At 32.7% G+C, this 14518-nt stretch overlaps 3 protein-coding genes across 6 annotated transcripts in view; 1 reads left to right on the top strand and 2 right to left on the bottom strand.

Annotated features, from left to right (window-relative positions):
- Positions 1-331: 331 nt before the first annotated feature.
- Positions 332-4175, bottom strand: LOC119633181 (peroxisomal acyl-coenzyme A oxidase 3). Its single transcript, XM_038026552.1, has 8 exons — positions 3891-4175; positions 3531-3675; positions 2411-3039; positions 2060-2342; positions 1533-1998; positions 1317-1471; positions 970-1254; positions 332-588 (listed from the first exon to the last, which is right to left on the bottom strand). The coding sequence occupies exons 1-8, from the start codon at positions 3908-3910 to the stop codon at positions 478-480; spliced, it is 2094 nt and encodes a 697-aa protein (XP_037882480.1). The 5' UTR covers positions 3911-4175; the 3' UTR covers positions 332-477.
- Positions 4176-6205: 2030 nt separating this feature from the next.
- The window catches only part of LOC119633182 (cytochrome c oxidase subunit 7A1, mitochondrial), a 22819-nt gene continuing 14506 nt past the window's right edge, over positions 6206-14518 (bottom strand). Inside the window, exons 1-3 of one of the 3 annotated variants that reach the window (XM_038026554.1) lie at positions 6793-6824; positions 6560-6640; positions 6206-6495 (exon numbers count right to left, since the gene is read on the bottom strand). In XM_038026554.1, the coding sequence (XP_037882482.1) occupies positions 6352-6495; positions 6560-6604 (189 nt within the window). In that variant the 5' untranslated portion in view covers positions 6605-6640; positions 6793-6824 and the 3' untranslated portion in view covers positions 6206-6351. Of the gene's footprint in view, positions 6496-6559; positions 6641-6792; positions 6825-14518 lie in introns of those variants that run through there. The other 2 variants (XM_038026555.1, XM_038026556.1) reach the window with 2 other exon arrangements.
- Positions 13770-14518, top strand: part of LOC119633180 — a 10156-nt gene continuing 9407 nt past the window's right edge. For both annotated transcript variants that reach the window (XM_038026551.1, XM_038026550.1), the window contains exon 1: positions 13770-13967. The gene's annotated coding sequence lies outside the window, so the exon portion shown is untranslated. The remainder of the gene's footprint in view (positions 13968-14518) is intronic.

The raw sequence follows: 14518 nt of genomic DNA, 5'->3' as shown, positions 1-14518 counted from the left end.
GAAGTCATCCGCAGTTATATGTAAATCATGATGTCTCTTAGAAGAGAAGTGAACGACGAATGAATTTGTCATTTTTCATTTCGACGAAATACAGTAAAACTGCTGCGAGTTGTTTGACGCGATCCCCTTATAAATATAGCGATTATATAAGGAAATGTTACTAAGAATCTTTAAGGGATATCTATGTAAATCTCTTTGTTTTAGAGCCACTGAAGAGACCAGTGTACAAATTGTTCCTATCACTTCTTTCTAACTAAAGGAATTCTGCAGACGTGACTGCAATAGTGTAAAAGGTTAGAAGGAGTGATCACTGTAACCAATGACAAGCATTATTATTTTATTCCAACATTTTTAATACAAGAAAAACAAATGAGGCACTTCGATAAAAAATTCAACCATAACTCAGAAGCCAATACCTAGAAGTGTTTTATAAATACAAAAGTTTACTTAAACATTTACGCTTAGTTCATTTTTTGTTCATAGTTTAGATTTTGTTTCGCTGCTATTGTAGATAACTTCACGCCACCAATCTGGCCGTTCAAATACTCCCGGTGCTGACATAATGAAATTCTGCAAATGTTGATAAACCTAAAAGTAAAGAAACAACGATCGATAATTCGTAAAAAGAGGAAATGTAAAAATTGATTAGATATATAATTCATTGTGCAACTAGTGTGTTTGGAAATTGCTTACAAAAACATGGTGCATGATATTAGGAGTTTATCCTAATTGCGCCAGTTAGATTAACTTCTTTTCTCATATTATTTCATAATCTACTAAGTAATATAAACAGTCAATTATGCCATTACTTTCTCTCGAATTTCAGCAAATATGAGGATGATTTTAAGTAATGCAATAGTTTTTGTTCTATCATCGGGTATTTGATATAACAACACAGTTGTTTGTCCATTCTTATACGTTTTAAATGTCGAACGAATTTAATAGCATGTATATAAATTTTTTTCTTACATTGCCATCGCTCATGCCCAGGGAGGAATTTAAAACGAAATCAGGAGGAGCTATAGCATCCACGAGCGAAACAGCTTCTGGTTTTATCTCGTGTAGGAGAAGAAGAATTGCTTGATGATATAAATCGAGTTTTTGCGTCTCAAAATAGCCGCCCATGTAGAAAAGACCAGCATGTTTTACTATCAAATTGCAGCCAAACAGAGAAAGCAATTTCTGTAAAACATGTTTCTCCGCGCATTCTGGCAATTCGTGAACAAAATTGAAGAAGGCATAGTACAGCGTTCGCTGCGGATATGTAAAATATTTTTTGTAAAAAAACTTAATATTTCTGAGAAACGAAAGCTTACTTCTCCATAAACGATAGCCAATGTTTGTGCATTGAAGACTTGCATTTCATTGCGAGACTCAAAAGACTTTAAGCCTAGTTCCGTAAGGTGCACGCTACGCCTGACAGCTTTTTCCAACTGATAGGCACACAACCAGTTTAGCGCTTGCAATAGATCTTTTAAGACATTTTTTTAATTATGAAATTAATGGAAAATTTGAAGTCAGCAAAAACTTACTTTCTGGTTTCATAGCTTCGTCAGGTGTTCGCACCTTAGCTTTCTCTAATAATAGCCAATCCATATCCTTGAGAAAGCTTACCGACGTTAAAGGAGAATTTTCCTCAAAATTTATATTTTGTCTTCGCAAATTAATCAACCAATTGGAAGCTTGTTGTATTAGAGTATTATTTTCACCTTCATACGTGCAATTTGCATCATTTTCATTGCGCAAATCGCCTAGGCGACCGCATTTTAAATAGCCGTGACCACCACAAGCTTCTCGACACTCTTGTATACCATCGCGAGAAATCCAACTGCAAATCGGCTTGCAAGCTGAAGACATGACATGTATTTCCATTCCAACTAAAGAAGTATCTTCTCCATTCATTGCCTTTGTAGTCATATCGACGTTATGATAGCACAACCACATGCTGAAGATACGCAACGCGTAACTTGCGGCCAGATGAGGAAACAGACGAAATTGCTATATAAAATATCTTAAGCATCCAAAATAGGTGTTTACTATTTATAAAAATTGCCCGCACCTGAGTCTGGTATTCAAGTACTGGATACTCTTCCACACTGTCGTCTGGACCGAATTGTTTACGGCTAGCTGAATATCTTATGGCAATACTCACCGCCTTACTTAGGCTTATATAGGCTAGTGAGCATATGTTTACTCGACCGCCTGACAAAGCTCCTAAAGAGGCCCCTAATCGTTTCCGATTATCCTTAATGCGACTGTGATAATTCCCGTTTTCGTCTACATCATCATTACGAGACAATAAGTTTTCTTTCGGTATTCGATAGTGATTAAACATGACAAATCTATTAGATGAGCAATAAAAAGAAATGGTTAAGTAAAAGCTTTCCAATTTTGTAGACCTTGTACTCACCCATTATCGACACCATTTAATCCAATCTTTTCACCTAAATCGCCTACAGTAACTCCTGGATAAGCATTTAAAGTCTTCTCATTTCGTATTGGCACTAGAAAAGCATGCAATCCACGATTACAATTGTCAGGTATATAAAGTTGAGCATATACAACAGCATGAGTGCAAGTTTTGCCCAAATTGCCCACCCAGCATTTAGCTGCTTCAAAGTCAGGAGTATGCAAAATGAACTCTCTACTTTCTTTGTCGTATGTGGCCTGAGTACGCATACCTCTTGCATTGGTGCCATGTGATATTTCGGTCAAGGCAAAAGCAAATCTAATTTCGCCTTGAACCCCTCTAACGACATAATCATGTAAACGTTCCGTTCCCAAAGACATGATTACCGAAGGAACCATGCCGTTAGATAGAATATATTTGATGGAAAAGTTAACGTCGTAGCTGCAGATAGCTTGAGAGAACGCGACGCTTAAATGCGGCTTAGTCACGTACTCCTTAAAACCATAGAGTTCAGCTGAATGCAAAACTTTTGATCGCTTGCTTGCGATCTGACGCATACGATCTAACGTGGGTGTCTCGATTTCATGCTGAAAATCAGCATGATTTTCCATAAACTGCCAAATACTATGCTGCAGAAGGACAGAAATATCGAATGAACTTAAAAAGAATATCTGTGCGCTTTCCTAATGAAGGCTCTTGAATGCACGCGTAGTATTGATTAACGAAACGATCGCAACATCTTTAAGGGAAAAACCAAGCCAATCAATAATGCTACTTTAAGAACGTATTAATTAAGCATTGGTGACTTCCTGCCTATTATGGCCAAAACGGGCTAATTTAAATACTAAGCTTTAATAAATTAAAAATCGCGTTATAATTGAGCAAAAAAAAAATTCAGCTTAAATATATATCAATCATTCTATTATCATTTACTTTCTGCATACATATCAGTTTAGACATTGGGAGAAAGTCGAATAACATTTTTGCAAATTACAATTTATCACATCGTTTATGCAGTAGATTAAATTAATTTGGAACTTTTTGCGCCTTATTCGTAGTAAAACAAAAATTAATGGACTTTAATCTTTATATGTCAATTTTTACCATATATAAAATTTACCTTTAAACGTATATGATCTTCACCCTCCAACAAGATGTTCATGCGTTTGTAACAAAACGAAGACTTGTCGCGGTAATGCTGTAAAGGCCCATTTTTAAAATCCGGAAAGATACTTTTGTCTTCCAAAATTTGCGAACCACCATTACTGCAAAAACATTCATATGGATTCATCAGTTTATTAAGTTTTCTATTCAAATTTGAGTTAACTACATTTTTTGTCAATAAAGTTTTAAAGAACATAGTGTACCGCTCAATGAAAATCTATTTAAACGCATATATATATGAATTGGAGTCGTTACACAATAAAACTAATCTAGTAGACTGCACAAAAAGATAATGAAATTCAATTCTCTTACTTACTTGTTAATAAATGCAACCATGCTCTATGTTATTATATTTCGCTATTTCACTTTTTCTCTCTTACGTTTTTTTCTTCCTCTTTCTTGTTTATTCCGTAACCTTTAATTGTAAGTCTTTAGTCTGGAATGGTTGCGCGAATACTGTTTATTGAAATAGACTCTGTCTTAAAATTTACTACCAATGGTTTTGTAGTAATTCGGCAGCTAAAGAAAGTGATTAACTTAATTACTTATAAAAAGAAGCACCATTCTTTTGCTCGCTGGCATATGATAGCTTATAAGTGTTTCTTTTATAGGTTGATAAAGTACTGAATCATTGCTACAAATCTTTTATAGCAGTACACTTTATTAAGTTGTATTTTATTGCACCACAAAAGCCTTTGCTCTTTTCAGAGACATACATGTATGTATGGGTCTTATATAAAAGAAAAATTTCACGCAATTTTGGAACGTTTTAAACGTCCTTCCTTTCATTTGAAAATTTTTGTGATTGGCTGTGCAGAATAATAATGAAAAGCAAAGGCAACCCCAGATTTTATTTTGGGATTTCTACAAGTTCACTTTGTCTATCCAGCAACCTACAAATATATATATAAATATATATATACATATATATATATATATAAATATATATTATATATGTACACTTGGATATTCCGACACAAATGGGCTTTAAACAATAGCAACTGATTATAGCAGCTGGTCCAGCACCTATACCGCCTTCTGCCAACACTTTGCTAAACTCAAAATAATATGTTATCACATTACCGACCGTCCGTTTCCGCGGGCCTTAGGTAACGTTTGTATGCATAGTAGCCTAATATTCCTCATAGGCTGTCAGCTGCAGCTTCTTAGCGATCATGGCTGTGTATAAAGGCAGATTGTCGTTGTTTTCGAAAATTAAGAGTATATTTTTTTTCAATACATTCGAAGTCGATTTACTTCTTTCGAAGTCTTTTCGATTTTAAGCGACAAAAGCTTCTCCTCTAAACTGTTTATAAGAATATATAAATTTATAAATTTTCTAATGGAAAGTATAGAAAAATTTAAAAGATGTAAAAAATTTAAAAACTTTACAGATTATAGGATAGGAGAAATTGAAAGGTTAACAAAATTTTTAAAAAACACCATACGGCTTGTTCAGAGGGATGATTACGTGTCTTTTAAATAATGTATATTCGGAAAGACGAAAGTTGATTTTCGTTTTCTCTTGTTTTATGTACGACTTTCGTAAACTTTTCGTAAACTTTTCATAAACGAAAAACTTGAAAAGACAGACAAATTCACGTTTATATACATTTGCGACTGCCGATAGCCATTTTACTTTCTTTCAAATGGACTAAAGTGTTCACAGATTTCTTAAAAGAAGTCTTATAAGTTTTCTTTTGGTAAAAAAAATTTTTTTTTAATATGACAAATCACCCAGAGGATCTCCCCTATTTATATATGGCGGTGAATGTCAAGAAGAAGTAGTGAAGTACAATTGGTAAGTGGTGGACGAAGCATAGTGGATATGTGCCCAATCGACAAGTGTGATGCCTCTAACGAGTGAACACTCACGATAGTCGTGATCAAAGAAAACTACCATATTTGAGATTTGAATCCGCGCACACTGACTTGACAGTCCCTGTTCTTACCCATTACGATAAGTAATAAAATAGAAAAGAATGTTTTGTTTTTATTTTTCTTTTATAACCTTTTCTTCCTAATAAACGTAGCTCTAAAAGAAATTTTCATGATAACTCTTATTGTAAATATGCAAATCTAAAGTAACACGTTAACTTTTTCATTTTCCTCTAATTTGTTATAAATGGGAAAGGTTATTTGCGGGTTGTTTTGCGATAATAACGCAAAAAAAATACCGGTAAACAGAATTGTACGTAAAGCAGCTGAGAAACAAACACGAAAGCTAAATTTTCTTACGTTTAATTCATTGCACCACTGCGTTTATATTTTCTTCAGAATGAAAAAAAAGAAATAAAATACAATACTTTATCTCTACTACCTTTTATGCATCTCTGGGTTCGCTTTATCAAATATATTCTGCTATAATTAATAAAGTATTTATTTTGAATTTTCGAAGTAACTTAAGACTATTAAAAGTATAAGCTTTAAGGAGACTGCGATTTTTTGAAATCAATTTTATACCTGTCTGGCAATACATGTGGATCTTAAAGGCGTTTATTTAAATAAAAGAACCCAAAACATAGAGAAAGGAATTATTAGATCCGTTTTTAACGATCTTTTTTCTTTTCAAGACAAATGTCGTCATTAATTCATCTATCTAACCGTTGCATGGGTGGAACAATATTAACATGACTTCCCACTTTCCTTTTAATTAACTCTTTCAAAGCACCAAGTTCAAGGCATAAAACATTTTACACTAAATGTAATTAAATTTTGGAAATTTATCAAAGTTTACTTTCATTTCTAAACCATATTATAATGAGCTAGTTTTGAAGTTAGCCCTGCTTCTTCTTAAATCCCAAATCGTAGAGTAGTTTAACAATGCCCAAAAGACCCACACCGCAAAGTCCCATAGTTATACCATAGAGCATTTTATCGGCTGGGCCACCTTTTAAGAATACAGGCAAATTATTATTTGCCTAGAGGATGGAAAAGAGATACAATTCAATGATTTGAACAATATATTAAAGTTGAGATCGATACCTGAAATGTTTGCATTTTCTTAGCCAAATTTTCGGGTAAAGCCATTGTTCTCTGGTTATGCAACGAGAACACTAAAGTTAACTGAAAATAATTTGTATTTATTTTATTAAAGAGACATCACTTCCAATAAAAAATTTATAAAAAGAAGATTTTTATTTTCATATTAATTTTTGAAATACGTTTTTGAAAATTTAATTTAACTTTTAAATATTTTTAAATAAATGAACCCTTACGCTTACACTTTGCTGCAGAAATTAACTATGTGCTTATATATGTTTACATATCTATCTTTTTAATTAAAACAGCTGAGATACCAAACCGAGAATGACAGTCTTAAAAATAGATTCGAAATTGCAACAGAATCGCTTGTATTTGCAACTAAGGTGCGGCAATGTATTTAGCGCAGATGCCTTCACTCGAAATAGATTCACTAAAGCAGATCTTAAAGTACATTTAACTAAATGCTCATCCACTCAGATATCCGACCCTTTGTATTCATTTCAACTGAAACGTTCTCTTTTATAATCAGTTAAATTTTTTATATCAAATTATACCCAAATAATGTTTCAATTTAACTATAATAAGCAAGAAAATTATATTCGACTGTGATTGAATCCTTTGTACTCATCAATCTCGTCATTGAAGAGACAAGAAAAAGTTAAATTTTCATTTTCTGTAATGTCGGATGGGCGTGGGTGATTACTCTTATCAGTGGGTTGCTGTTAAGTACTTAAGCAAATAACTTTGTTTCATTTAACTTACATGTCGAAATTTTCATCGCATGTCCAATGTGTGTCCAAAGAGCAGAAGCTTATGCTGCATTGTAGGCGTGTCTATTGACCGTTTTCATGTCTTTTTGCGAAATGTGAAAACGATAACTTTAGTTTTGCGAACGTGAAAATATTTACCAAAGATATTACATTGACATAGGGGCAGACATATTTAAGTTGATTTAAAGTTTGATTCTGGTCAAGAATGTATATATTTTATAAGGTCTCTAAAGCTTCCTGCTGGATGAATTTACGCCCATTCTTCGGTGATGGGTATACAAAAATAAATTCATATATTACGTCGGCTAATTTTGCTTGACATCTAATTCTAATTTTCCAAATCGATTTTGCATGCAGTAGAATTTTTACTTAGAAAACTTCGTCAAGAAATTTCGTAAATTGCAAATTTTTTTCATATAGCCACTTTTTCAAACTGAGGTGTTATATAAAAAGTGATCAGAAAAATGGTCCGATTTTGTCCATTTTCAATGCGGTCGCTCTTATCCCAAAACAGGTTAGTACACGAAATGTGGAGCTCAGGCAAAGAAATAAACGGACAAGTAGACCGACAAATAGAGAACTAGACAAGTCTAAACCGACTCAGGAAATGATACTAAACCGGTCTGTATAATAAGCCCTTAAGCCCTTATAGATGCTGAACATATCCTTGTATCACAAGTAGGGATAAAAAGCAAAGAAACATTGGTGTACTTGTTTTTGCATTTAAATTTACACCAAGTTTCGACGATTTAAAACTATGTTGTTCGCATCAAGATCAACCCAGCAGTAGAACTACCCACGGTTTGCTTACATCTGTTTCTACTAAAGTGGCTCAAATTGACCCATAATCTTTGTCGAATTGCCACATTCGCAAAGATGGAGACAAAAAGCTGAAATTTGGCTCAGACATTTTAAGATCAATTAAAAACGACTTTGGAATTTCCATACCATGACCAAAATAGATTAAAATGTGACCACAACTTCCAAAAAGCCGGAACCACTTGCGCGTTCGGTTCAGAAACGGTCTCAATCCGGTTCACTAATATATTCAAACGATAAAATTTTTATTCCAATTTATTCTAATGCAGATCAATGTGTTCACAAGTTACCGAGGGCTAGTCTGTGATACAACATAACTTTGTCGTTATTAAATAATTCTCTCTGACAGCGGAGGCTGACTGGACACACATGTTTGAGCTACTCATTGACATTTGTTAGACCTTGAATTTCCTCGTTTATTATGGGTATTGTCAGTATCGTCGCATATGAAAGATGCTCACCCAGAGCATAGTTTATGAGAAAGGTCGACAACACCTATTTAAAATTTTTCGAACCGTCTTCCACCTGTTCTATCAGAAATTGTACCTTCACCAAACAGTAAGTAAGTATCTTTCCACTTTCGTACCATTTCTGCCTTGTTGGAATTCATGCAGTGGCGTAAATGAACTTTATGAATGGTCATTGGATACGCAAACACTTCATACAAACCTTCTTCGTTTTCATTCGAGAGTAGAGCACTAGATGAGTAAAAACAGAGTGTCGCGGAAGAACAGATAGAAGTTTCCGGCAAATCTATTATAAATTATCGGGAATTTTTAAAAAGTTTTTCTTTCGTTCTTTAAAAAATCATTTAAGCATTTTGTTTGCTATCTTCTCTTCTACCCTCTCGCAAGGCAATTACAACGTCGGCTGCAAATATCATTGTAGTGAAGCTCGAGTCGCCGAATCTGACACGACTTTTTTTTGTTTTTATTGCATATTCAATTTATAAACTAAACAAAAATATTATTAGTAAATTTGGCGGTGAGGTGAGGAAAATAATAGAAGTTATTGTCACTCGATGACAATAATAGAATAATACTAGTGTAGTGTGTCAATAAGTATAAGGAAGTTAAATAAACTTAAAATATTCATTAAAATAGTAAAAAAATAAATATTCTAACATAACCTTAAAGTAAAGAATTAAAAAATTTTTAAAACCCTGAAGTGTTTTCCTTACTAATGGAAACACAACTCGTGTATGCCTCTTTGTCAACAGATGAAAAAGAGACGATTTCAATATTGTATGAATTTTTTTTACGAATTTTTCTCATGAATTTTTTTGGTTTTTTTTTTTTTGCTCTTTATATGAATTTTTTCATTCTCACTCGCCTATTATGCCGATTATTTGGGTATATGCGTGGGATTCCCCGTAGAGTAAAGGTGAATATTAGAGATGAACTCTAATGAGAGTTTTTTATATTGCTTATAGTACCTTTCAGTAGCTTTTTTAGATCTGGAACTTATCTATTATTTCTCCATTTGACCAATATCTCTTTTTACGCGAATTTTTTGGGAACGTATTTATCGTGTAAAAAGAGATTGAAAAATTTGATGCAGAAAACTGCAATTTGATAACACAAAGTTTTTGAAAAAGACTCTCTCAGAGAGAGAGTGTACTTGATTATTCCATTTTTTGTTTTTTTATTTCATTATTCCTGAAACTTGGCCTTAAATTAGGCTTAACGACGTAAATGAGCTGAATCGAATCTAAAATGGGAAGGGACTTACAAGAAATCATTAATAAATGATGCGGATTTATAAAATATGATTTGAAATCTTTATATGCGCTATCAGTATATCGGCTCAAAGAAAGCTTGATTTATTTCTTACTTACAAGGTATGCGCGATGGTTCAAGGTATTAATGAATGATTTTCTTGGGATGAAAGCAACGGTAATAAAATAATAATATTCGATTAGGTCATATTAGGCGTATTGCGAAGTGCTTAAGAAAAATCGCAGAGTTAAAGCAACTGTCGCCAGGCATATATATCTTTGAGGCTTGCACTGTAACCGGTCCAAATTTGAATCTGAAAAGAGAATAAAAATTCCTTCATCTACACACATCTACGGGGGTAAAAAGTACTTTTGTACGATTATCGAGTGTTTAAGCCATAAGCCCAATTTCTTCAATTAATAAATAGGTTTCCAGGTAACGTAATGAAAAGCCCTATTTTCGCATGCGGAAACAACGTGATTTGAGAAAAACCCTCTTCGTCCTTTTCACCTCTAATATCTCTTTCACCTATCACAAACTTCGTAATTATTAATTTGTAAGAATCAAATGTCGACTCTATGTTGATATAGGGATTGGAGTAAAAAATACAATATCGACCTATAGTCGGCGTAGAAGTGCAAAGCGTTAAGGGTTTGAAATGTGTCGGGGACATATTTTTTTATCGAAATAAAGACTTTGCTATTTTTTGCCAACACTCTGCAATCCTTTTATCTTTAAACATTCTCCTTCGTTTCCTCTCTTCGAAGATTTTATGCTAGAACGAAGCTCTTTTGTATCACCTGTAGAGGATAGAGTGGCATATTTTATGCTTTATATGCTGGGAAATTATGATGAACGCGGCTAAAAATGCATTATTTTATCGTTGATTTCCTAGCTAATAGCAAGACAATTATCTCAAACTTGTGATTTTTTGCAGAAGCAGTGAACGCTCCCGAATCGCTCTCACCCTCATATCCATTCAACGACCTTGAGACAAACTCGCCTTCTTCTAGATCGATAAATTCGGAAACCCTCTCTGAATCGGTCCGAGCTTGTCTGCTCGTCTGTCAATATGCTTTTTTGCTTAACCTGTGCAATGCAATCTTTATGTTGATATGTTGATGAAATTTGGTATATATATTGATTTTCCTTTAAACTTTCTGTCTAGCATGTCCTACAAAAAATTTTCCAAATCATTAAGAGAAAGAAAATCTAACCATGACGTGTGTTACGCCCGTCTAGTTTACAGCTTGGTCCTTTATGTGAAATATCAAAATATTTACATACATTTTCTTGCTTCATTTTTCGATTAGAAATAAAAAATTAGAATCGTATTACGTCGAACACACGTTTAAAACTTTGAAAAGCATGAAATACTGAGTTGATTAACCCAAGCCTGTCCTGTCTACGGATCTGTGTGTCTGTTTGGTGTGTGTTGTCGATATTTTCCTGGTCGTAGAAATGAAGATATCGAGTTCAAATTTGGTAAAAACATTGGAAGTCTTTGCACGCAGGTTGGCAATGAAAATGAGCTAAATTGGTTAGAGAACACGCCCGTAATAAAGCGTGAATTGAACGCAATACCCTTTTTTTTAAGTAAAAATTTTTGGTTTTTCGCTCACAAACTATGAAAGACAGAAGGCAGGAATTTAGTGCATTTACTTTACCGAAAACTCTACTACTTATGTACAAAAATGGAAAAAAATCCGACATGCCCGCACAAACTTGTGGGTGGGTGTGTATGTGTAAATTATCTTATCTTAAGTTTTCTGATGCTTATTAATCATAAGGTAAACAAGACAAAATATTTAAAATTGTCTTAATTCTAAAATAAATATCGTGAACATCCCGAACCTGGTGGTTTAATTTTTTTTCATAATACAATCGATATGGATATCAAATGAAAGGACTTGGGGAGTTGAAGACGACAAGCTAGGTGTGTTAATTCTGAATTAATTACGACGAATTATTTTTTTCTTAACAACATATTTTTGTGAACTAAAAGTAGAAGATAAATTTGACCAAATTCATTTTTTTTTAACCATAAATAAAAGGATGGGGCGCTAAAGATTTTAATTGTGGTCCATCTCACTTGGTTTACGTTAACTTGCATGAAAATGTCCTGCCTTTTTCAGATATTCTGATTCATTTTCTTTCTTTAAAGCATTAGTCATAGATATGATATACTTTGTATCAAACTTTTATTTTTTTGTGCATTGATATCTTTTGAGTTGGCCTTGGTGATATGCACTAGTGCATTTTTGTTTAGAAATTCTATTAAAAGAACATAAATACCTTCCAAGAGTTTCTGTTAGTGTACCCGAAAACTTAGAAATCAACAAGTAAAAAAAGTTCGATTGTCCCACCCTGGATTCGTTTCGCACGGGCAGCCTTTTTCGCGACGCTTGAGAAAACCTAAAAATTCATTGATTATATTTCCTTCAATTAATGAAATTTTTTCTCTTAAACTATTAAAAAAAAAATTTTTTTTCCCCTCTTAATAAACCTTGACCAAAACATATGTAATGTCGTTTGTTTTGAGGGTAATTAATTTTGCGGCAGACATCAAAACCTATGCTCAAAATTGGAATTGAAAAGCTCTTATAGCTTCATTAATATAGTATATTATTATTATTATTATTATTATTATAAATTTAGCCAGAGAATAAATTCTAAGACTAAAGTCTTAAAGCACTAGCATCTAGGGCTATCGGCTTTTATTAAAAAACTCTACCGCACTTGAGTATAGAAAATAAGCTTTGATCTAAATTTAGGGATCTTTAGCTTGAATAGACAATTACATGGGGAAAAAGAGGTTTGCCACTTCTGTTTTCAAAATTGTTACTTAGAGTGTGAATGAAAGACCCTTCCCTCAATAAAATACTTAGAAAATGTTATTCTTAAGAAAAATGTTTTATACAAGTTTTTCAGGATCTCAAAAAGCTCATTTCTCTTGTCTTTCAAGAGACAAGAGAGTACAACGTTCACGGTACGATTCGACTTATTAACACCTTACCTAACATATATTTGATATGTTTTCTTCAAGCTTCTTCTTTTTTTCAGTTTATAGATTACAATTGAATATGACTATAGTGCCATAGCATGTGAAAAAAACGTCTTGATATAAAGGAAAAGCTGTCTTTTTCAGGAGGCGCCTCGACACTTAGGCTTCTTCTATTGTTAAAATGTTGAAAAGTTTTTTTTTTTTTTTTTAATAATCTGATTGATGGTAGCGCCTTAATATTCGAACTAACCGGATATATTAGTACTTTGTTCACTTGTTTTGATTTTTCATAAATTTTGTTTAGAAATACTTAGTTATTCGGTGTGTGAATTTCAGATTTATATCACATTAACATTTTTTTTCCTATCAAAAAAATATAAAAATAAAAATTAAAAAAAAAAATTAAAAAATATTTGGCCGTCAGTTAAAGTAATACCGTCTCATTTTAATAGAAAACAAAGAGGCGCTGGAATCGTTTTTTATTCAGAAATATTATTAATAAAAAGAATTGAAGCAGTTTCTAATCTAGAAAAGGCTAAAAGAAAAAAGAGAAGAACGTGCTCAACATTAAACAAAGAATAAAAATTTTATTTATTCTATATCGAAGAACTATTAATTTTAATGTATATATGTACTTATATTTATATACACAAATGATTATGTATATATATATATATATATACATATTTGAAAATAGTGCATAACGTAAAACTGAAATATTCTTAAAAATAATCCGCATACATTTCGAAAAAAAAAAAAAAAAAAAAAAAAAAAAAAAAATAAGAAAAGAAAAGAAAAGCCAAAAAAGCAAAAACAACACTAACATCAACATTTACAAAAATTCTAAAAATAATTTCTTGCTTTTAACAAAAAGCACATTTTTTTAATGAAAAGAAGAAGAGCCGAAAACATATTTCCAGCACGAAAATAAATATATTAAAGAAGATTGAAAAACAATTAATTGAAATTGAACATCAATCTCTTTTTAAGCGATATAAAGTTTCCAAGTTTACTTGCGTGTTGAGCTTTTAACTGCCGTAACTTCATTACGAATGCATCTGTAGTTTACATGTTTGGCGAGCAAAAAAACTTAAACGGTAAGAATAAAATGCCAACAGACACATATGCATACTCGTATCTACATACATGGACACATATTTTTACATAAAAATCTGGCATCACTGACATGCGCAAAAGAGCCAAAAAATACTATGATCTGTTAAACGTCAACTAGCTGACATACCCTACATCGAATATTAATGAGTACTATATACGATAGATTAGGAGTAAGTTTTCGTTGCTTCGGATAAAGATAATGCTTTTCATTCAATCAAAGTGTAGATATGATTAACAGAAATGCAAGAATAATCGTCAACTTCAATGCAGAATTCGAACCTTAATATCATTTATCTTAACTTGCCTTGGACAAGGTTTACTGAGATATTTTACTATAAATACTTTACCTATATACACCTCTTTTAAAGTTCTCCTTCTCACATTCGCTGCCGTAATCTGGTTTAATTCGTTCTTTTCGTATGAGCGCAAATCTTTATTTCATTGTCTATCAAATTAAAAACGGGAAACTAGGATAGGCCCACCTATCCAGTAAAGTAGTTCAATTAGCTGATGCCATAATCATCTCAAATGT

This window comes from Glossina fuscipes, unplaced genomic scaffold (genome assembly GCF_014805625.2).
Source record: "Glossina fuscipes isolate IAEA_lab_2018 unplaced genomic scaffold, Yale_Gfus_2 2, whole genome shotgun sequence".
Lineage (NCBI taxonomy): Eukaryota > Metazoa > Arthropoda > Insecta > Diptera > Glossinidae > Glossina > Glossina fuscipes.
Note: the sequence above shows the minus strand (reverse complement) of the source record. Positions and strands in the feature narration are given on the sequence as shown.

Coding starts and splice junctions, on each gene's coding strand:
- LOC119633181 (XM_038026552.1), bottom strand. CDS start 3,910: ATGGTTGCATTTATTAACAA. Junction 1,472..1,532: donor CGAAGCTATGAAACCAGAAA/GTAAGTTTTTGC, acceptor ATGTCTTAAAAG/ATCTATTGCAAGCGCTAAAC. Junction 1,255..1,316: donor TGGCTATCGTTTATGGAGAA/GTAAGCTTTCGT, acceptor ACATATCCGCAG/CGAACGCTGTACTATGCCTT.